This window comes from Lepidochelys olivacea (genome assembly GCF_965140295.1).
Source record: "Lepidochelys olivacea isolate rLepOli2 genome assembly, chromosome: 19".
Classification (NCBI taxonomy): domain Eukaryota; kingdom Metazoa; phylum Chordata; order Testudines; family Cheloniidae; genus Lepidochelys; species Lepidochelys olivacea.
This window is the reverse complement of record NC_140429.1, coordinates 7,479,315-7,494,613: the sequence shown is the minus strand read 5'-3', so window position 1 is coordinate 7,494,613 and position 15,299 is coordinate 7,479,315. Positions and strand designations below refer to the sequence as shown.

Here is a 15,299-nt window from a genome sequence, read left to right as displayed (position 1 = left end):
GCTGTCAACTTTGTCCTAAATCATGCTCATTTATATCAAATATACATAAATACCCGGGAATTTAAAAAAAAACAACACAACATTTACCTTGGCTGGTTTTGTAGATTCTCTTGAAGGTTCTTGCCATCTCTCCCTGTCTGCCATAGTTAAGCGTGGTTCTTGATCACCGTTGCTGTCGTCTCTGGTTATTTCCTGGGGTGTCTTTCCTTCTGATTTGAAGGCTGTAGAGGACCTTGCTTCATCCATGGTGAACTCTGTGGTTGTTTCTTTCAGAGTCTGTTTCTCTAGTTCAGGGATTACAGAAGATTCTAGATCACCTGTGGATTCCTCTCCGGTAATTAACTCTGGAATTTTTCTCTCTGCAATACACACTGTGGTGGATACCAGATCTCTGGTTTCCTCTTTGGTCATTGTTTGGGGTATCTTTTCCTCTGATTTATCTGTTACAGAAGTGTCCTTGCCATTTCTGATCTCTCCGATTGTCTCTTGGAGCGCATCTCTCTTTGGGGCAATGGTGAATTTCTGATCACCTTTGATATTCTCTTTCAGGCCCAAAGCGGTCGCTTCCTTTTCTCTTTCAGGAACCTGTTTCTTGCTAATCTCTGTTTGCTTTTGTTCAGCAATGCTGCTCAGCAACCCACCAGCTGTTTTCTTGGTGGTGGTTTCACACGCTGATTCCTGAATACTTGAGATCAATTCCTCCTTGATCTTCCTCATCAACGTTTCTTTGGAATCTGGGATAGGAAGGGACTGTTTTTCCTTGGAAGATTTCCCTAGTTTAGTGGTTTCTCCTGGGATACTGATCTGCTTTGGATTCTTTATCTCAGTTTTCTTCTTTCCCATGGGTTTTAGATCAGCCTCACTCAACATTTCTGGAGCACCAAGACTTCTGATCTCAAGAATTTTTGCCTCTGGTCTCTGTGGTGTAGTTTCAGCATGCTTCACTGGTATTTCATCTACAGGTTTGTCTTCAATATGCTTATCACCAATTGCAAGCTTGAAGGTTTCCTTAGCGTTTATGTAGACTATTTCTTCCTCTCCTTGATCCACAGAAACTGATTCTTTTGATACTGCCTCTACTGCTTTTGACCCCTCCATTCTCTCATCTAAGTTTCTTTGATCTACTTCAGAAGCCATAGCTGTAGCTTCTGTCTTTCCCAGAACCCCATCTTTACTGAAAAAGGCTCTCTCTATTCCTTCTTTGTCCCCATCACTTTGATACATCATTTCACCAGCAAATGATTGCTCTCTCCCTGCCTCCAGTCTCTCTCTTTTCTCTTCTATCTCCTCAGCTACTTCTTCCCTCTTCCTCAATTTCTCTTTCCAGGGTTCCTGTGATCTGTTTTTCCTAATCTCTCTTTTCTGGGTCTTAAATGCTGGAGATACAGGCATTGTGGCTAATACTAAGGGAGGTTCAGGGGACAATTCAGCCTCTCCTAAGAGTTGACCCACTACACCTTCCTCTGAAGTTTCAGGAGGAAGTGATTTCAGCACCTCTTTTTTCATTATACTCATTGTCTTATGTGATCGATCAGAATCAGCATCTCCAGCTGCACTGTAGCCCATTGCTTCGCATCTAGCTTTGTGTTCATCATCATCAGTCATCTCCGTAGCAGGACTATCCATGGCCACACTTTCCTCTTTGGGTGTTCCATTTTGCAGTAGCTGCTGGGAGTGGCATTTATATTCTCTCCACTCTTCAGGATCAGATTTGTCATTGAGTATCCAAATGCCTTCCTGAACAGCCACAGTTAATTTTTGGCTGATTAGTCCTCTTTCAACAGCTTCCTTTAAGCTCTCCCCAATATTAGTGTCAACAATCCCTCCAGCCATCATCTGGTTCGATGCAATGATTCTCACCATTTCTTCATCCACCACTTCCCGTTCCAAAGCAGACATCAGAGACAGTCTTTTGCCCGTAGCACCATCCACAATGCCACCAGTGTCTGCTTGAGCCTGCAGTACTCTCAAGGTGGGCAACAGGTCTATTTCCCCCAGCTTCACAGCCTGAGCACACGTCAGAGCGTTCCCTGTCACCTTGTCCTTGATTGCTCGGAAAGGAACAAGCTCCAGATACCTTTGTCCAGATTCAATGTCAATTTTACATTTCTTTATAAATTCTGAATAGGGAATGATCATACAGCTCTCAGGATCTACAATTCCATGTTTCATATCGGAAGACAACACTGCCTTTTCCATAACTGGCTCAGATAACAATCCTTCCTTTACAGCTTTAGACAAAGCCAGCCTCTGTCCAGAAACAGGGTCAATAACACTTCCACTCAAAGCCTGTACTTCTTGGATTTCAGCGTGAAAGTCCAAGTTAATTAGCCCTAATGACACTGCCTTGGGTAAGGATACAAGCTCCTTTCTTTCTGGATGAACATACTGGTGCAGACACACACTTTCAGACTTTATGAGTTCTTTGCACAAGTCTTGATCAATCAATCCATGTTTCATTGCATTATTTACTGAAAGTCTCATTCCAGACATGTGGTGAATAATTCCTCCATCTGCTATCTGTTTGGTCAAGAGTTGAAGGGCTTTCCCTTTATTGAGAAGCCCTTTTTCAACCGACTGGACAATAGTTAACGGTTCTTTAGTTTTAGGATCCATAATTCCACATGTTTCAGCCTGTAATCCAATGAGTTTCTGTCTAGTTTCATCTTCAGCATCTTTTCCTTTAGAAGCTTTCTCTAACTTTATAAGTTCCTCTTGACTGGAGGGCTCGATCAAGCCAAGATTTAAAGCCAAAGTGACTGATATTTTTTTGCCTCGTTTCAAGTCAACAATTCCTCCAGTAACTACCTGTCCTTCTAAAATTCTCAATGCTGTTTCCTCATCCAGTAGGCCAACCTCAGCCGCACCCTTGACAGAGTAGACAATATTACTACATGGGTCGAGAACACCACTTATAGCTTTATCAGATGTGAGCACCTCATGCAGAAGTTTCTCATCCATCAGACCTTCACTAATGACTTCTTCGGTGGTTAACGATTCACATGTGTGAGAGTCGAAGAAGCCATTGAACATTTTCATTTTCTCCATCAGTTTAACAGCTGTGTGGCTGGACACTACACCACAAGCTACGGCTTCATTCAGAAGAAGATTCTTGCCCATCTGCTCATGGTATATACCTCCACCTTGGAGTTGCGCCACCAGATTTGTTAAAGTGCAGTCTTCTCCCACTTCCATGGAATGTTTGGGTAGCACAGAAGTTTCATGAATACGGAAATCAACTGATAAATCTTCCACATCCGTTTCTTCTACTTCCAATACTCTTGCGCTTTCAGTTTTTTCTGTTTCTCTTTCTTCCATTTGCTTCTCATCTCCAGTTTTAAGAGGCACGATTTCCTCTCTTTTCACTGATCTGTTCTTAGCTTTTTCCTTATTCAACAAATTCTTATCCATAATAGCTTGTGTCTCTATTTCAGATTCCACCCTTCTCTGAGTTTTCTCTTGCATGATTTGTGGTTTCTCAGTATTCTCTGATTCATCCACAGATATGTAGGTTTCTTTTCTCACACCATCTCTTACCATTTCAGGTGCTCTATCTTTGACTTCATCTATTAAAAATTTAGTACCACTGGAATCTATCCCCATCTCCACCAGCATTTCCTTTGCTTCTCTGGGCTTTATCTCAAAGCTGATTCTAATGGGGTCATTAGCAGATTCTGGCCTAGACAATTCTATTTGATTTCCACTCCTGGTTATAGTCAGCCTTTGTTCTCTTGCAGATTCAGCATCAATTTCACTCTGAATAGAAGTTTGCTTTGCAGAAATCTCTTCCTGTTCCTTCAGATTCAGAGTTTTTTCTTTATACGTTGATGGAAAACTTCCAATTTGTATCACTGGATTTTTATCATCTAGAGACGTATTTTCTGACACTTCTTTCTCTTCTTTCAAAGCGGTAAATTGAAACTCAAGTTGCTTCAAAGCCAAATCACTACAGGGCTCCCTTTCAGTAGTTGCACTCTCCCAGTCTCCTATCTCCTCAAGAACTTCCAGACCTTTGTAACCATCTTTGTTAACGTCCAACAGGTGAGTACTTGATCCATTTTCTTGAGCTTGTATAATGGCTTTAGTGAGATCATTTAACTCCCCATCGACTAGGAGCAGCTTGTGGCCATTGTGGATGTTGATATAGCTGTGGGTCATCAAATGGAATATCAGCCTATCATCATCACTCCTTAGTAGAGGGTGACTTTGGTCTTCATGACTCCCTCCTGCAGAGCCCACGCTCAGTTTGCTTCTGGCTGCAGAGCCTGCCAGCTGCATACTGGGCATCACGTCAGGTATGACGGTAGATTTTAGCTTCTTGGCAACATCTCTCTCCAAGATGCCATGCTCTGCTGCTTTCTTCCAGGTCAAGACCTCTGTGGTTTCTGGTATGAAGAGAGCCTTGATGAGTTGCCTGTTACTAAGAATCTTATGAGCCAATTCAGTGGACAGGATGCCCTGCTCTAGGGCATCTGCAACTGGGAGGATCTCGCCTGACTCGGGCCACAACAGCCCCATAAAGGACCAAAGGGATTCCAGGATCACCAGCGCAATCCTCGAGGCTACTAAATCTCTCTTTACTGCTTCATCTATTGTCAGTCTCTCTCCCGTGACAGTATCTATAATGCCACCTGTCTGAAGTTGTCGGATCAAGAGTGCACATGCCATATCCTGGTCAATCAAATTATGTCTCACTGCCTCGTCCACAGTCAGTCTGTGCCCCGTTCTAGGGTCTACAATGCCCCCAGCAAAAAGCTGGGCTTCCAACAGCCGCACAGTGACCTGCCTATCTATTAGCCCCTCCTGGACAGCACGGAAGATGCTCACTTTCCTACCTGATTTCAGGCTCACCATCCCACCTGCCAGCTGCTTGATGGGCAGCAATCTCAGGCCAGTCTCTTGGTGAATGATACATCGCTGCATTAGCTCAGTCAAGCTGATTTTCTTGGCTGTGTTGGGGTCAATCAAATTCCTGCAAGATCTCAGGCGAGAGGCCAGTTTTGAGTGAAGCTGAGTAGTTATGAGGCCTTCTTGAACAGCCTTTTCCAAGCTGATCCGGCCTTGACCTGAAGGGTCTAGAAAACCCCCTGTAACAAGGTGAACTTCTAAAATCTTCAGTCCAACATCCTCACTGATCTTTCCCTCTTCTACTGCAGAAACTGTGGGCAGAAACCGTTTTCCTTCCAAGCGAATTTGACGTATCAGAAGAAGGGTATCCTGCAGCTCCTGCAGCAGCTGGAGAGTCCTGGGATCGATGATGTCTCTTGCCAGGCCTTCTGCCAAAGAGAGCTTCTCGTTGGTCTCAGGAACGACTAGGCCAGACGTGATAACCTGAGCCTCCAGCAGTACAAGGCCTGTGTCCTGGTCTATGAGACCTTTCTGCATGGCACCAAAGATAGGGAATATTTCCACTGTGCCCAAGTCTATCACTCCCGCAACTGTGTCACATCCCTAAAAATGGAGAGAGAAAATAAAAATCAAATCAGAACCACAGAGGCTGCTAAAAGCAAACCATCATTTCGAGTAACTACAGTGCATCAAGTCCAGGGATATCTCAGATTCCAGGACAAGGAAAAACAAAACAAAAAGCCTAAAAAGACTAGAGAGCAGATCCCAACGGGTATGACATGCAACGCCGAGTGCATCTGAGTGAGACGCTCATGTAAACAACTCTATATTTTCTAACTTGCATGTTGTTTTAGAGCTCATCTAGTCTCCTGTGCGGCATTTCGACACCCATCGTTACAACAACGCGGCAAGCGGCAAGCGGCAAACCCCCCAGCTTTCTAACGTCCCACAGAACGACCAGCAGATAGAGACAGACAGACATTTGGACAGACATGCACTTTAGCCTTTCAACACTTCAGTGCAAAAGGGGACGGACAATATGAACCCAGTTTTGTGCTCCCTATGAGGCAACAGGACAAAAGGAAAAGCACCTTCAGTGGTTCAGAAATCTCCCACTGGTGTGGTTGCCCCCATAGTGCCTGCCATGCAGATCTGCGGTGCCAGCCACCAACAGGAAAGAGGGAACCCCGTGGCAGATACCAGCTCACCAGCGACAGCAGACCGGCCGTGCACCAAAGGGCAGGGGAGTCACCTCTGCCCATGCAAGCCGGCTCTAGTGCAGCATTCTCTGGCACTGCCATCACAACTTCCCTCCCTGGAGTATTTCAGAAATGACCAACTCTCCAGTAGCTCAGGCCAGGCCTCGGGGAAAACATAGCTCCAGACTACACTAGGTGCCAGGGTGGAAAGCACCATGATCAGGACTGAGGCTCCAAAAATAGCACCCGCCTCAAGTATTTCTGGAAGGTCTTTTTTCTTGGTGTTATGAGCACAAGCAGGGGAATGCTCAGGAGGGAGCAGGATTCTCAAAGATGACGAAATGGGAATGAGCATCCCCTATAGTATGTACACCAGAGCTCCTGCTTTCTACACTCCCGTTGCTCAGGTATGAGAGCCTGGGACACTGGGAGATACCCCAGAGGGAATCCCATGCAGAGGGGAAATACGGGAATCTGGATTTTGTGAATAATGCAATCAGTTCAGTTCATATCTTTAAGACGCTCAAATTTCTGTTTGCAGACGTGTCCCCTTATAGTCCCATGAGAATGTTCAATAGGACGTGACAGCTTCAATATGGTACCCACAAACACACCACTTCCAGCAAGTTGGTCTGGATTTACCCTCATGCTCTTTTTTACAGGGTGGATGGGGGGGAACTATTAGAAGGCTCTTAAACTCTCTAAGAGCACTGTCAGAACCCAGCATGCACATTCCATCCTCAACAAGCCACAGAAAGACAGAGGAAGAGAGAGAGGACATAAAAGGCTTTTACTTACCAGAGTTGCAGGGTGTGCCTTGAGCAGTTAAAGACAGAGCCTTATGGAGCAGCTCAGCCGTATCACACACACAGTGTAAAGCTTGGTGTTAGCGTCCAGCATGCGACCGTTTTGTTTTGCAAAAAAGAACCCCCCACGCAGGTCGTCCTCGTTCTGCTTTGTGTGGGGTGTGTGTTTAAGGTTCCGGAGGGTTAGTTAAACTTGTAAGCAAGGATGTCAGTTAATCGTAACAATACTTGACATGAAACACAAACTGTACAGGGACACATCATGCTCAATGTAGCGCGGGCTGCAGTTTTGCTTTGGTTTCCTCTTTTTAATTTGATACCCTTTCGCTGAGTCTCGGCTCTTTCCAGCGAGCAAATGTTAAAACTTCTCCATGGGCTCCCTTCTACAATGAAGCAACCATACCATGAAGCAATGATAGCCCTAAAGATACTCCCTCATACGGGCCAAGTATCCATAAGAGAAGCCCTAAAGTGCCTCTTATAAATAGTTCTAATCCCGTCCCACTTTTGGGCTTCACAGAGAGTGCCAATGACAGCTCTCCGTGCTAATCTTGGTTAGCCGGGAGGCCACAAATCTGGGGGCCTGTCATAATTAGGAAGCAAAGTACACTCCTTTCAGCAAAACAGAAATGTAAAAGGAAACTGACACCCCCCAAATGTTTTCATGCTGTATAAATAAAACACAGCCAACTGTAGGGAAGACTTTTGTATGAAAGCATTTTTCTTTCTGCGGGAGGAGCGGGGAGAGGAAAGAATCCGCATCCCACTCGCTTTGGACCTGCAGGGCCATTTTTAGCTTCTTTTCTGGCAGCAGTGAGGTAGGTGGGATTAATGACATGACAATTTAACTGGGGAGAGTGCTACCTCTAAGCTCGGAGTCATTGCTGAAATGGCAGCATGACTTTTCTGCTGCTAGCAAAGTAAAAAAAAAAAAAAAAAAAATCATCACTGGACCGAGACATCTGAACCAGGATAGAAATACGTCTCTTTAGATAGAAATACGTGTGCTTCATTTTTATGCATACAGCACTGAAAGTGTGGGAGTTTAGATTTCCCATAAATAAACTCAATGGCCTTGCCATCCTTTTCACTTGATCTGCTGGACTGGGACTTCACTATCTCCCATTTCAGTTTTGGCTATCACAAAATCATGTCCAACTTGGCCAGTGCTTCAAAATACAGGGAGCTAGCAAGCAAACACACAGAGATATCCATTGGACACATATATATACATTTACATACACATACAGGTATATCCATGAATGACTGAAGACAGCTAACACCAATAACAGAGGTGATAGGAAGGAACTTCAAACCCTTCCCACCTAGTGCATGAGTGTAACATGAAACGGAGATTGACAGGAACATTATCGGATGCAAATGGGAGATGGACAGGGGTCCAGCTACTCAGTCAGTGAAGGTTTCTCAGATTAGCTGAGGGTCTATCAAGCGGATGATGCAGGGCTGCATTCCACACAGAGAGGATCTCAATTTCCTACTATTCAAGGCAAGTCTACTTCTTAGTAGTGCATTCCACAATTTATGCCTGGAGGTGTGAAAAAGATTGCCCATACACCAGTCTCTATGCAGCCAATCTTCTGGCAAGAGACGTAATCAAAATGTCCTTGCAGGAAGTGCTTAATTTGTGCCAGGGCTGAGACCCGGCACCTCTGAGCTTGCTGCATCAGCTATGAATGTAAAAAAAATGCTGGAGCCCCAGCACCTAATTGCTTGAGCCCTGGCACCTCTCACTGCAAATTAAGCACCGCTTGCAGGTCTCACCCAGGTCCTACATGACTGTACGCTCTCTATTTTAAAAGAGCTGAAAGGATACCCCCATGGCCACTCTGTCTCCTTAATAGATCAGATGTCCACCTCCCTTCTTTCCCATTACAAGATTAAGTCAACTCTGTAGCCTGGGGATCAGCCCTGATTAACAACACTGCAGAGGAGACCCATCCCCTAACAACCTGGAACAGAATACGAAAGCCTCTTCTACTCAGCCTCCAATGACCAACTCAGCCCGGACCCCCGAGTGCAATGTATGGGACAAAATGGAAGAGTGGCTGATCATGTGAGATTAAGGACAAAGCAAACAGGCTGTGAATGGCCGGTGGTCATGAGACACGCAACCAAGCAAAGCCTCTTTCATGCCCTGAGGAAAGGTAACTCAGATCTATGCGATAGACGGGATGGGAAAAGGTACCTTGTGCTCCGTCTCCTGGGCCAGATGGCTCTGAAGCTGTTGGAACTGTTCCGCAGAGTCGCTGCAGAGCTGATGGTAAGTGTCCTTTAGGGCACTGAGTTGGGTGGAAATTTGTTCGTTCTCCTGGTCAGAAAGCCTGCAAGATGGGACAGGAAATCTCTTCATCGAGTCCAAGAAAGTGACATGCAGCTCCATGTATTTCAGATTTTCTCCTCCGAATACAAAATGGCAAGCACATAATGGAATCCCCTTCTCACACTGCTCATGCCTCAGCTGAAGGGTTAAGTGCATTGCCATGCCAGTCACACTCGGCTGAGCACAGGGACCGAATCAGGAATGAAACTAAGCAAAATAGCTGAGGTTTTGAATTACCAGGATGGGGTGAAACCCTCGCAAGAGAATTCAATGGTTTTGCATTCCATTTCAAATGCACAACAATGGTTCCATTTGGGGGGGGGAGGGGGGAGTGACAGTATGTCGTTTTCCTATACAAAAAATGGGCCTATTTTCATTCACATGGTCCAATTTTCAAGCTAAAATCCACTAAATTATCAAAGCTCCTCAATTCTGTTCCCACTGAGGTGCATTTGTATATTTAAACACACAAGATTTGAATTTTTATGCTTCAGGGCAAAATGGGTCATTTTAGCCAAAAGCAAAGTTTCTGCGTTGTAAAATGGCCTGGAACAAAATTGGGAATCTCTATTGGGGCGAATTTTTGATAAAGCTTGCCATTTTCACATACACCTGGTCACCATTCACAACCGTCACCTGGATTCGAAGAATACCTGCCCACCCATGGAATCTCATCAGTGTGTTCGAGTAATCTGGCCATTAGAATAACTTGAGGTTAATTTCCTTTGTATTTACCATCACCTTTTCTTCTGACAAAGAGGTGTACTACCCTTCCCCACTCTCCTTTCTCTTATTCACCACTATTTTTATTGTACTCACTTGTGGCTATGTTTTGCAAGGAAGATCTGTGCAGTTTTGATGGCCTCTGAGACCTGCTCTTTCCTTGCAGCCAGCTCCTCATTTAGAGCCTGTTGAGAACAAGAGGAAAGCTAAATTCCAGGTTGGAAAGAAGGGAAGCAATTCCCCTGAGGTTACAGCACATGCTCAGTGTTACACAGGAAGCATTAAGGTTGCTTTCCTTCAGTGGTTTTGGAAAGCTCAGTTGGAAATAGCAGGATAATGTAGTTTTAGTATGTATAACAGCAGTATGAAAATGACTAAGTACAGGTACTATGCACATATCAGAGAGAGGGAGGGACACAGGTCTCCTGATTTACCTGCTGCTCCGAGATGGATTTCTCAATGTCTCCCAGCTCTTTGCTCTTGAGTGGACCAGTCCTGACTTGCGTGCTCTGTTTCAAACCAGAGACCCAGCCCAGGAGTTCTTTCACCTTGTCCACATGCTCCTGCTTCTCCTCCTCTACTGCTTTCTACACATGGGGGAGACAGGAAAATATCGTGCATTAATGTACAGAGGGGCCCAGAATTACTGCAGCCAGAGCCCAGCACCAATCAGGCATATAGCCATTTGGTGGAAGGAACTGAAATATGCTCTAACCAGGAAACGGGAAGGGGGTCTGAAGCAGAGGAAGAATCACTGGCAGAAAATGACCACTGGGCCTGGGAGTTCTGAATGTATTAATTATGACTTTAGAATCACAGAATCGTAGGGCTGGAAGGAACCTCAGGAGGTCTCTAGTCCGGTCCCCCACACTCACGGCAGGACTGAGTATTATCTAGATACTACCCGACAGGTGTTTGTCTAACCTGCTCTTAAAAATCTCCAATGATGGCAATTCTACAACCTCCCTAGGCAATTTATTCCAGTGCTTAACCACCCTGACAGTTTTTCCTAATGTCCAACCTAAACCTCCCTTCCTGCAATTGAAGCCCATTGCTTCTTGTCCGATCCTCAGAGGTTAAGAAGAACAATTTTTCTCCCTCCTCCATGTAACAACATTTTATGTACTTGAAAACTGCTCTCATGTCCCCCCTCGGTCTTCTCTCCTCCATACTCAACAAACCCAATTTTTTCAATCTTCCCTCATAGGTCACGTTTTCTAGACCTTTAATCATTTTTGTTGCTCTACTCTGGACTTTCTCCAATTTGTCCACATCCTTCCTGAAATGTGGCACCCAGAACTGGACACCATACTCCAGCTGAGCCCTAATCAGCACAGAGTAGAGCAGAAGAATTATTTCTCCTGTCTTGCTTACAACACTCTTGCTCATACATCCCAGAATAATGTTTGCTTTTTTTTTTTGCATCAGAATTACACTTTCACTCATCTTTAGCTTATGATCCACTATCACCTGCAGATCCCTTTCCGCAGTACTCCTTCCTAGGCAGTCATTTCCCATTTTGTACTCCACTGATTGTTTCTTCCTACGTGGAGCACTTTGCATTTGTCCTTATTGAATTTCATCCTATTTTCTTCAGACCATTTCTCCAATTTGTCCAGATCATTTTGAATGTTGATCCGATCCTCCAAAGCACGTGCAACCCCTCCCAGAGTGGTAACGGCTGCAAACTTTATCAGTGTACTCTCTATGCCATGATCTAAATCATTGACGAAGATATTGAACAGAACCGGACTCAGAACTGATCCCTGTGGGACTCCACTCATTTTGTCCTTCCATCTTGACTGTGAATCACTGATAATTACTCTCTGGGAACGGTTTTCCAATCAGTTCTGCACCCACTGTATAGTAGTTCCATCTAGGTTGTATTTTCCTACTTTGTTTATGAGAAGGTCATGCGAGACAGTATCAAATGACTTACTAAAGTCAAGATCTACCATATCTACTGCTTCCTCCCCGTCCACAAGGCTTGTTACCATGTCAAAGAAAGCTATCAGGTTGATTTGCCACGATTTGTTCTTGACAAATCCATGCTGACTGTTACTTATCACCTTATTGTCTTCTAGATGTTTGCAAATTGATTGCTTAATTATTTGTTTCATTATCTTTCCAGGTACTGAAATGAAGCAGACTGGTCTGTAATCCCCTGGCTATCAAATATCCTTACTTCCTCTTCTTCCAGCCGCCGGAGAGCATCGCTGATGTACTTCACGTGCTGCGTGGTTAACGTTACCAACGCTGTATAGCGAGTCCGTAAATCCATGAACTAAAAATAACAAACAAAAAAACAAACCACCATGCGTCAGTCGGAACTCTGGCTTATACAACCACAGTACTTTACAGGGTGAGAAATGGATACAGAACCTCTCATTTGGAAAGATCCCCAAGCACTTCACAGACTAGATACGTTACAGTACCACTGAAATGCAGCAACTCTGAGACGGAGGGTGGCAGCCACCTGACGCACTGCATGCTGCACAACAGCGAGGGGGGAGGGGAAGTTTTGGTCGAGGACACTGGGGAAAACCTTCTACTCTTATAAAAAGACCATGGGATCTTTAATATCCACACGGAGCAGACAGGACCTTGGTTTTTAAAGGTCTCATCCAAAAGATCCACACACAGTATACTGCATGGTACTCTGTTTATTTACCTTGGAAGGATGAAGGGCTGAGTCGACCCTGTTGGGATTTGAACCTGTGGTTCCAAGGAGTCTAGGTATTTCATACCTGAAGCTTAGAGCACTAAGCCATCCTCTCTGGCTAATAAAAAAAACAGTGAGGGTGGAAATTTTTATATAAGAGTTCAGCAGAAAGGAGCTATTTTCACAGACAGGCCGCTCGTCTGTCTTCTAGGAGCAGAGGAACCTCTCCCCACTCCTCTCCCATGCAAGGCCAGGCAGGCAGGCAGGCTGCTTACCTCTTGAGTGATCGCATCCGAGGAGGAAAGCATGCGTCTGCGTTTCATGGGAGATTTCTGCTGTGATTCCACAAACGCCCTGTATGTCATGAGCTGCAGCTCATAGTCCTGGAAATAAAAGAAAGCGGGGTGTGGGGGGGGGAGGATTTTGAATTGTTACCTATTTATTCTAAGATTGGCATTTTCAATTCTCTCCACACACAGAGCCAGAACACCAAAGCCAACAATAGAGGAGTTTTGCCTCTCTCCTGGCTTAGGAGAACGGAATATGCAGGCAATGATTGTGCAGTTGACACCAAGCTCTCTGTTCGCCTCGGATTTAAGAAACATGTCATTACCTTGACAGCAGCAGAGTACTGCTGTGAGAATTTCTGACACTGGTCCAGCTTGGCTTGATTTCTGTCGATTACCACAACCAAAGCCTTTGACAAAAAAAGAAAAAAAAGAAAAAAAGATTTTTTCCCCCCTGCCTTTTAAATGAAATTTTCCGCTTATTTCCTCTTTGACTCCTGACCACGTCACTTTCATATTGAACTTGTTCTCTAGAGTCCTCCAGCAACAGAACATTCCTGCCCTTCCATCTGCCTATACATTAAAGAGACACTATGCAAGGTTTGTGATCCTCTAAGTCTGACCTCCTGTATAACAGACCATAGAACTTCCCCAAAACAATTCCCCAAGCATGTCTTTTAGTAAAACAACTAGTCTTGATCTAACACTTGTCAGTGATGGAAAATCCACCTTGACCCTTGGTCAATTGTTTCAATAGTTAATTATATTCACTGCTAAAAATTTATACCTTATTTCCAGTTTGAATTTGTCTAATTTCAACTTCCATGTATTGAATCATGTGAGATCTTCCTCTGGTAGATCAAAGAGCCCATCATTAAATATTTGTTTCCCATGAAGATAGCTATAGACTGTCATCAAGTCACCTCTTAACCTTCTCTTGGTTAAGCTAAATAGATGGAGCTCTTTGAGTCTATTACTTTAAGGCATGCTTGTTACTCCTTTAATCATTCTTGTGGCTCTTTTCTGAACCTTCTCCAATTTATCAACATCCTTCCTGAATTGCGGGCACCAAAACTGGATTAGTATTCCAGAAGCAGTCGCACCAGTGCCAAATACAGTTGTTAAAAAAACGCTCTTCTCCTACTCAAGATTCCCCTGTGTATGCATCCCAGGATCGCATTATCTTTTGGCCACAGCATCACATTGGGAGCTCACGTTCAGCTGATTGTCCACCATGATCCCCAAATCCTTTTCAGAGTCACTGCTTCCTAGGATAGAGTCCCCTATTCTGTGAGTATGGCCCACACTCTTTGCTCCTAGATGTACACATTTACATTTAACAGTCTTAAAACACGTATTGTTTGCTTTCACCACGTGATCCAGATCATTCTGAATCAATGACCTGTCCTCTTCTTTATTCACCTCTCCCCCACAAGTCTGTGCCCTTTGCACACTTCATCAGTGATGAATCTCTATAATCTGCATAAGCCCTCCTGACACTTAAAGATTCTTTGCTATGATGAAGTGGCTTATATTTCTTGTTAAACAGCCATTTTAATTTCAGCTCTTTCAGTACAGAGAAGAAGACATCAGTGTTTGTCAAACAAGAAACACCCAATCAATAGGGGGAAAACGTTGTCCTTTCTTTAAAGCCCATTCAGAGTATTTATTTTCTGCTCACGGAAGGAGCTGGACTAAGACCAGTGAAGACACACAACTTATTTACAGAACAGGTACAGGGGCATGCTTCTCCCACAACGTCCCACCATGCCTCAGCACTTCCAGGAGTGGAGAAGGTAGCTCAGCCTCTGTGGCCATTTTACAGAGATGAGAAGGGAGTATTATCTAGATCTCTCTCTTCCTTAAGTACTGTAGCATGAGCGCTTCACCATCTTTAATGCATTTATTCTCACCGCACCCCTGTGAGGCAGGGCAGTGCTACTATCCCCATTGTGGGGATGTGGAACTGAGGCACAGAGAAGCTAAGGCCCAGATTTAAACCCCTAACTCCACTGAAATCAATGGAAGTTACGCACCTAAATACCTTCAAAAATCTGTCCCTGAGTGACTTGCCCAAGGTCACCCAGGCAATCTGTGGTGGAGCAGAGGGTTGTACCCAGGTCTCCCATGCCCCAGGCTAGCACCCTAACCACTAGCCCTTTGTTCCTCGGTGCCTCGGATGGAACCACTAGGCGCTACCAGGAGACCACAGGTGAATGAACTGCTGACAGTGGTAACATTCAGTTATTACCCTTCTGGGGGGCCAGCTGCTCTGGTAAGCTATAGATGAATGCACACACATTATTGCATATCCCAGGAGTCATTCAGCCCTTAAGAGAACAAAGATTTGAAGCTGACAAGACAAAAGATTTATTTAAAAAAACAATACTTGTCCAACTCCTTTCAGCAACCCTATTCCAGTTAGAAAAGCAC

General features: G+C 44.5%; 1 protein-coding gene across 9 annotated transcripts in view; it reads right to left on the bottom strand.

The window, feature by feature from the left end:
* MACF1 (microtubule actin crosslinking factor 1) overlaps positions 1-15,299 on the bottom strand; it is a gene marked incomplete at its 5' end in the record, with an annotated part of 251,969 nt that overhangs the window by 101,612 nt on the left and 135,058 nt on the right. For 8 of the 9 annotated variants that reach the window (XM_084652581.1, XM_084652582.1, XM_084652575.1 and 5 more), the window contains 7 exons: positions 88-5,451; positions 9,060-9,195; positions 10,014-10,102; positions 10,352-10,504; positions 12,103-12,201; positions 12,855-12,962; positions 13,193-13,276. In XM_084652581.1, the coding sequence (XP_084508707.1) occupies positions 88-5,451; positions 9,060-9,195; positions 10,014-10,102; positions 10,352-10,504; positions 12,103-12,201; positions 12,855-12,962; positions 13,193-13,276 (6,033 nt within the window). The remainder of the gene's footprint in view (positions 1-87; positions 5,452-9,059; positions 9,196-10,013; positions 10,103-10,351; positions 10,505-12,102; positions 12,202-12,854; positions 12,963-13,192; positions 13,277-15,299) is intronic. The other variant, XM_084652583.1, reaches the window with a different exon arrangement.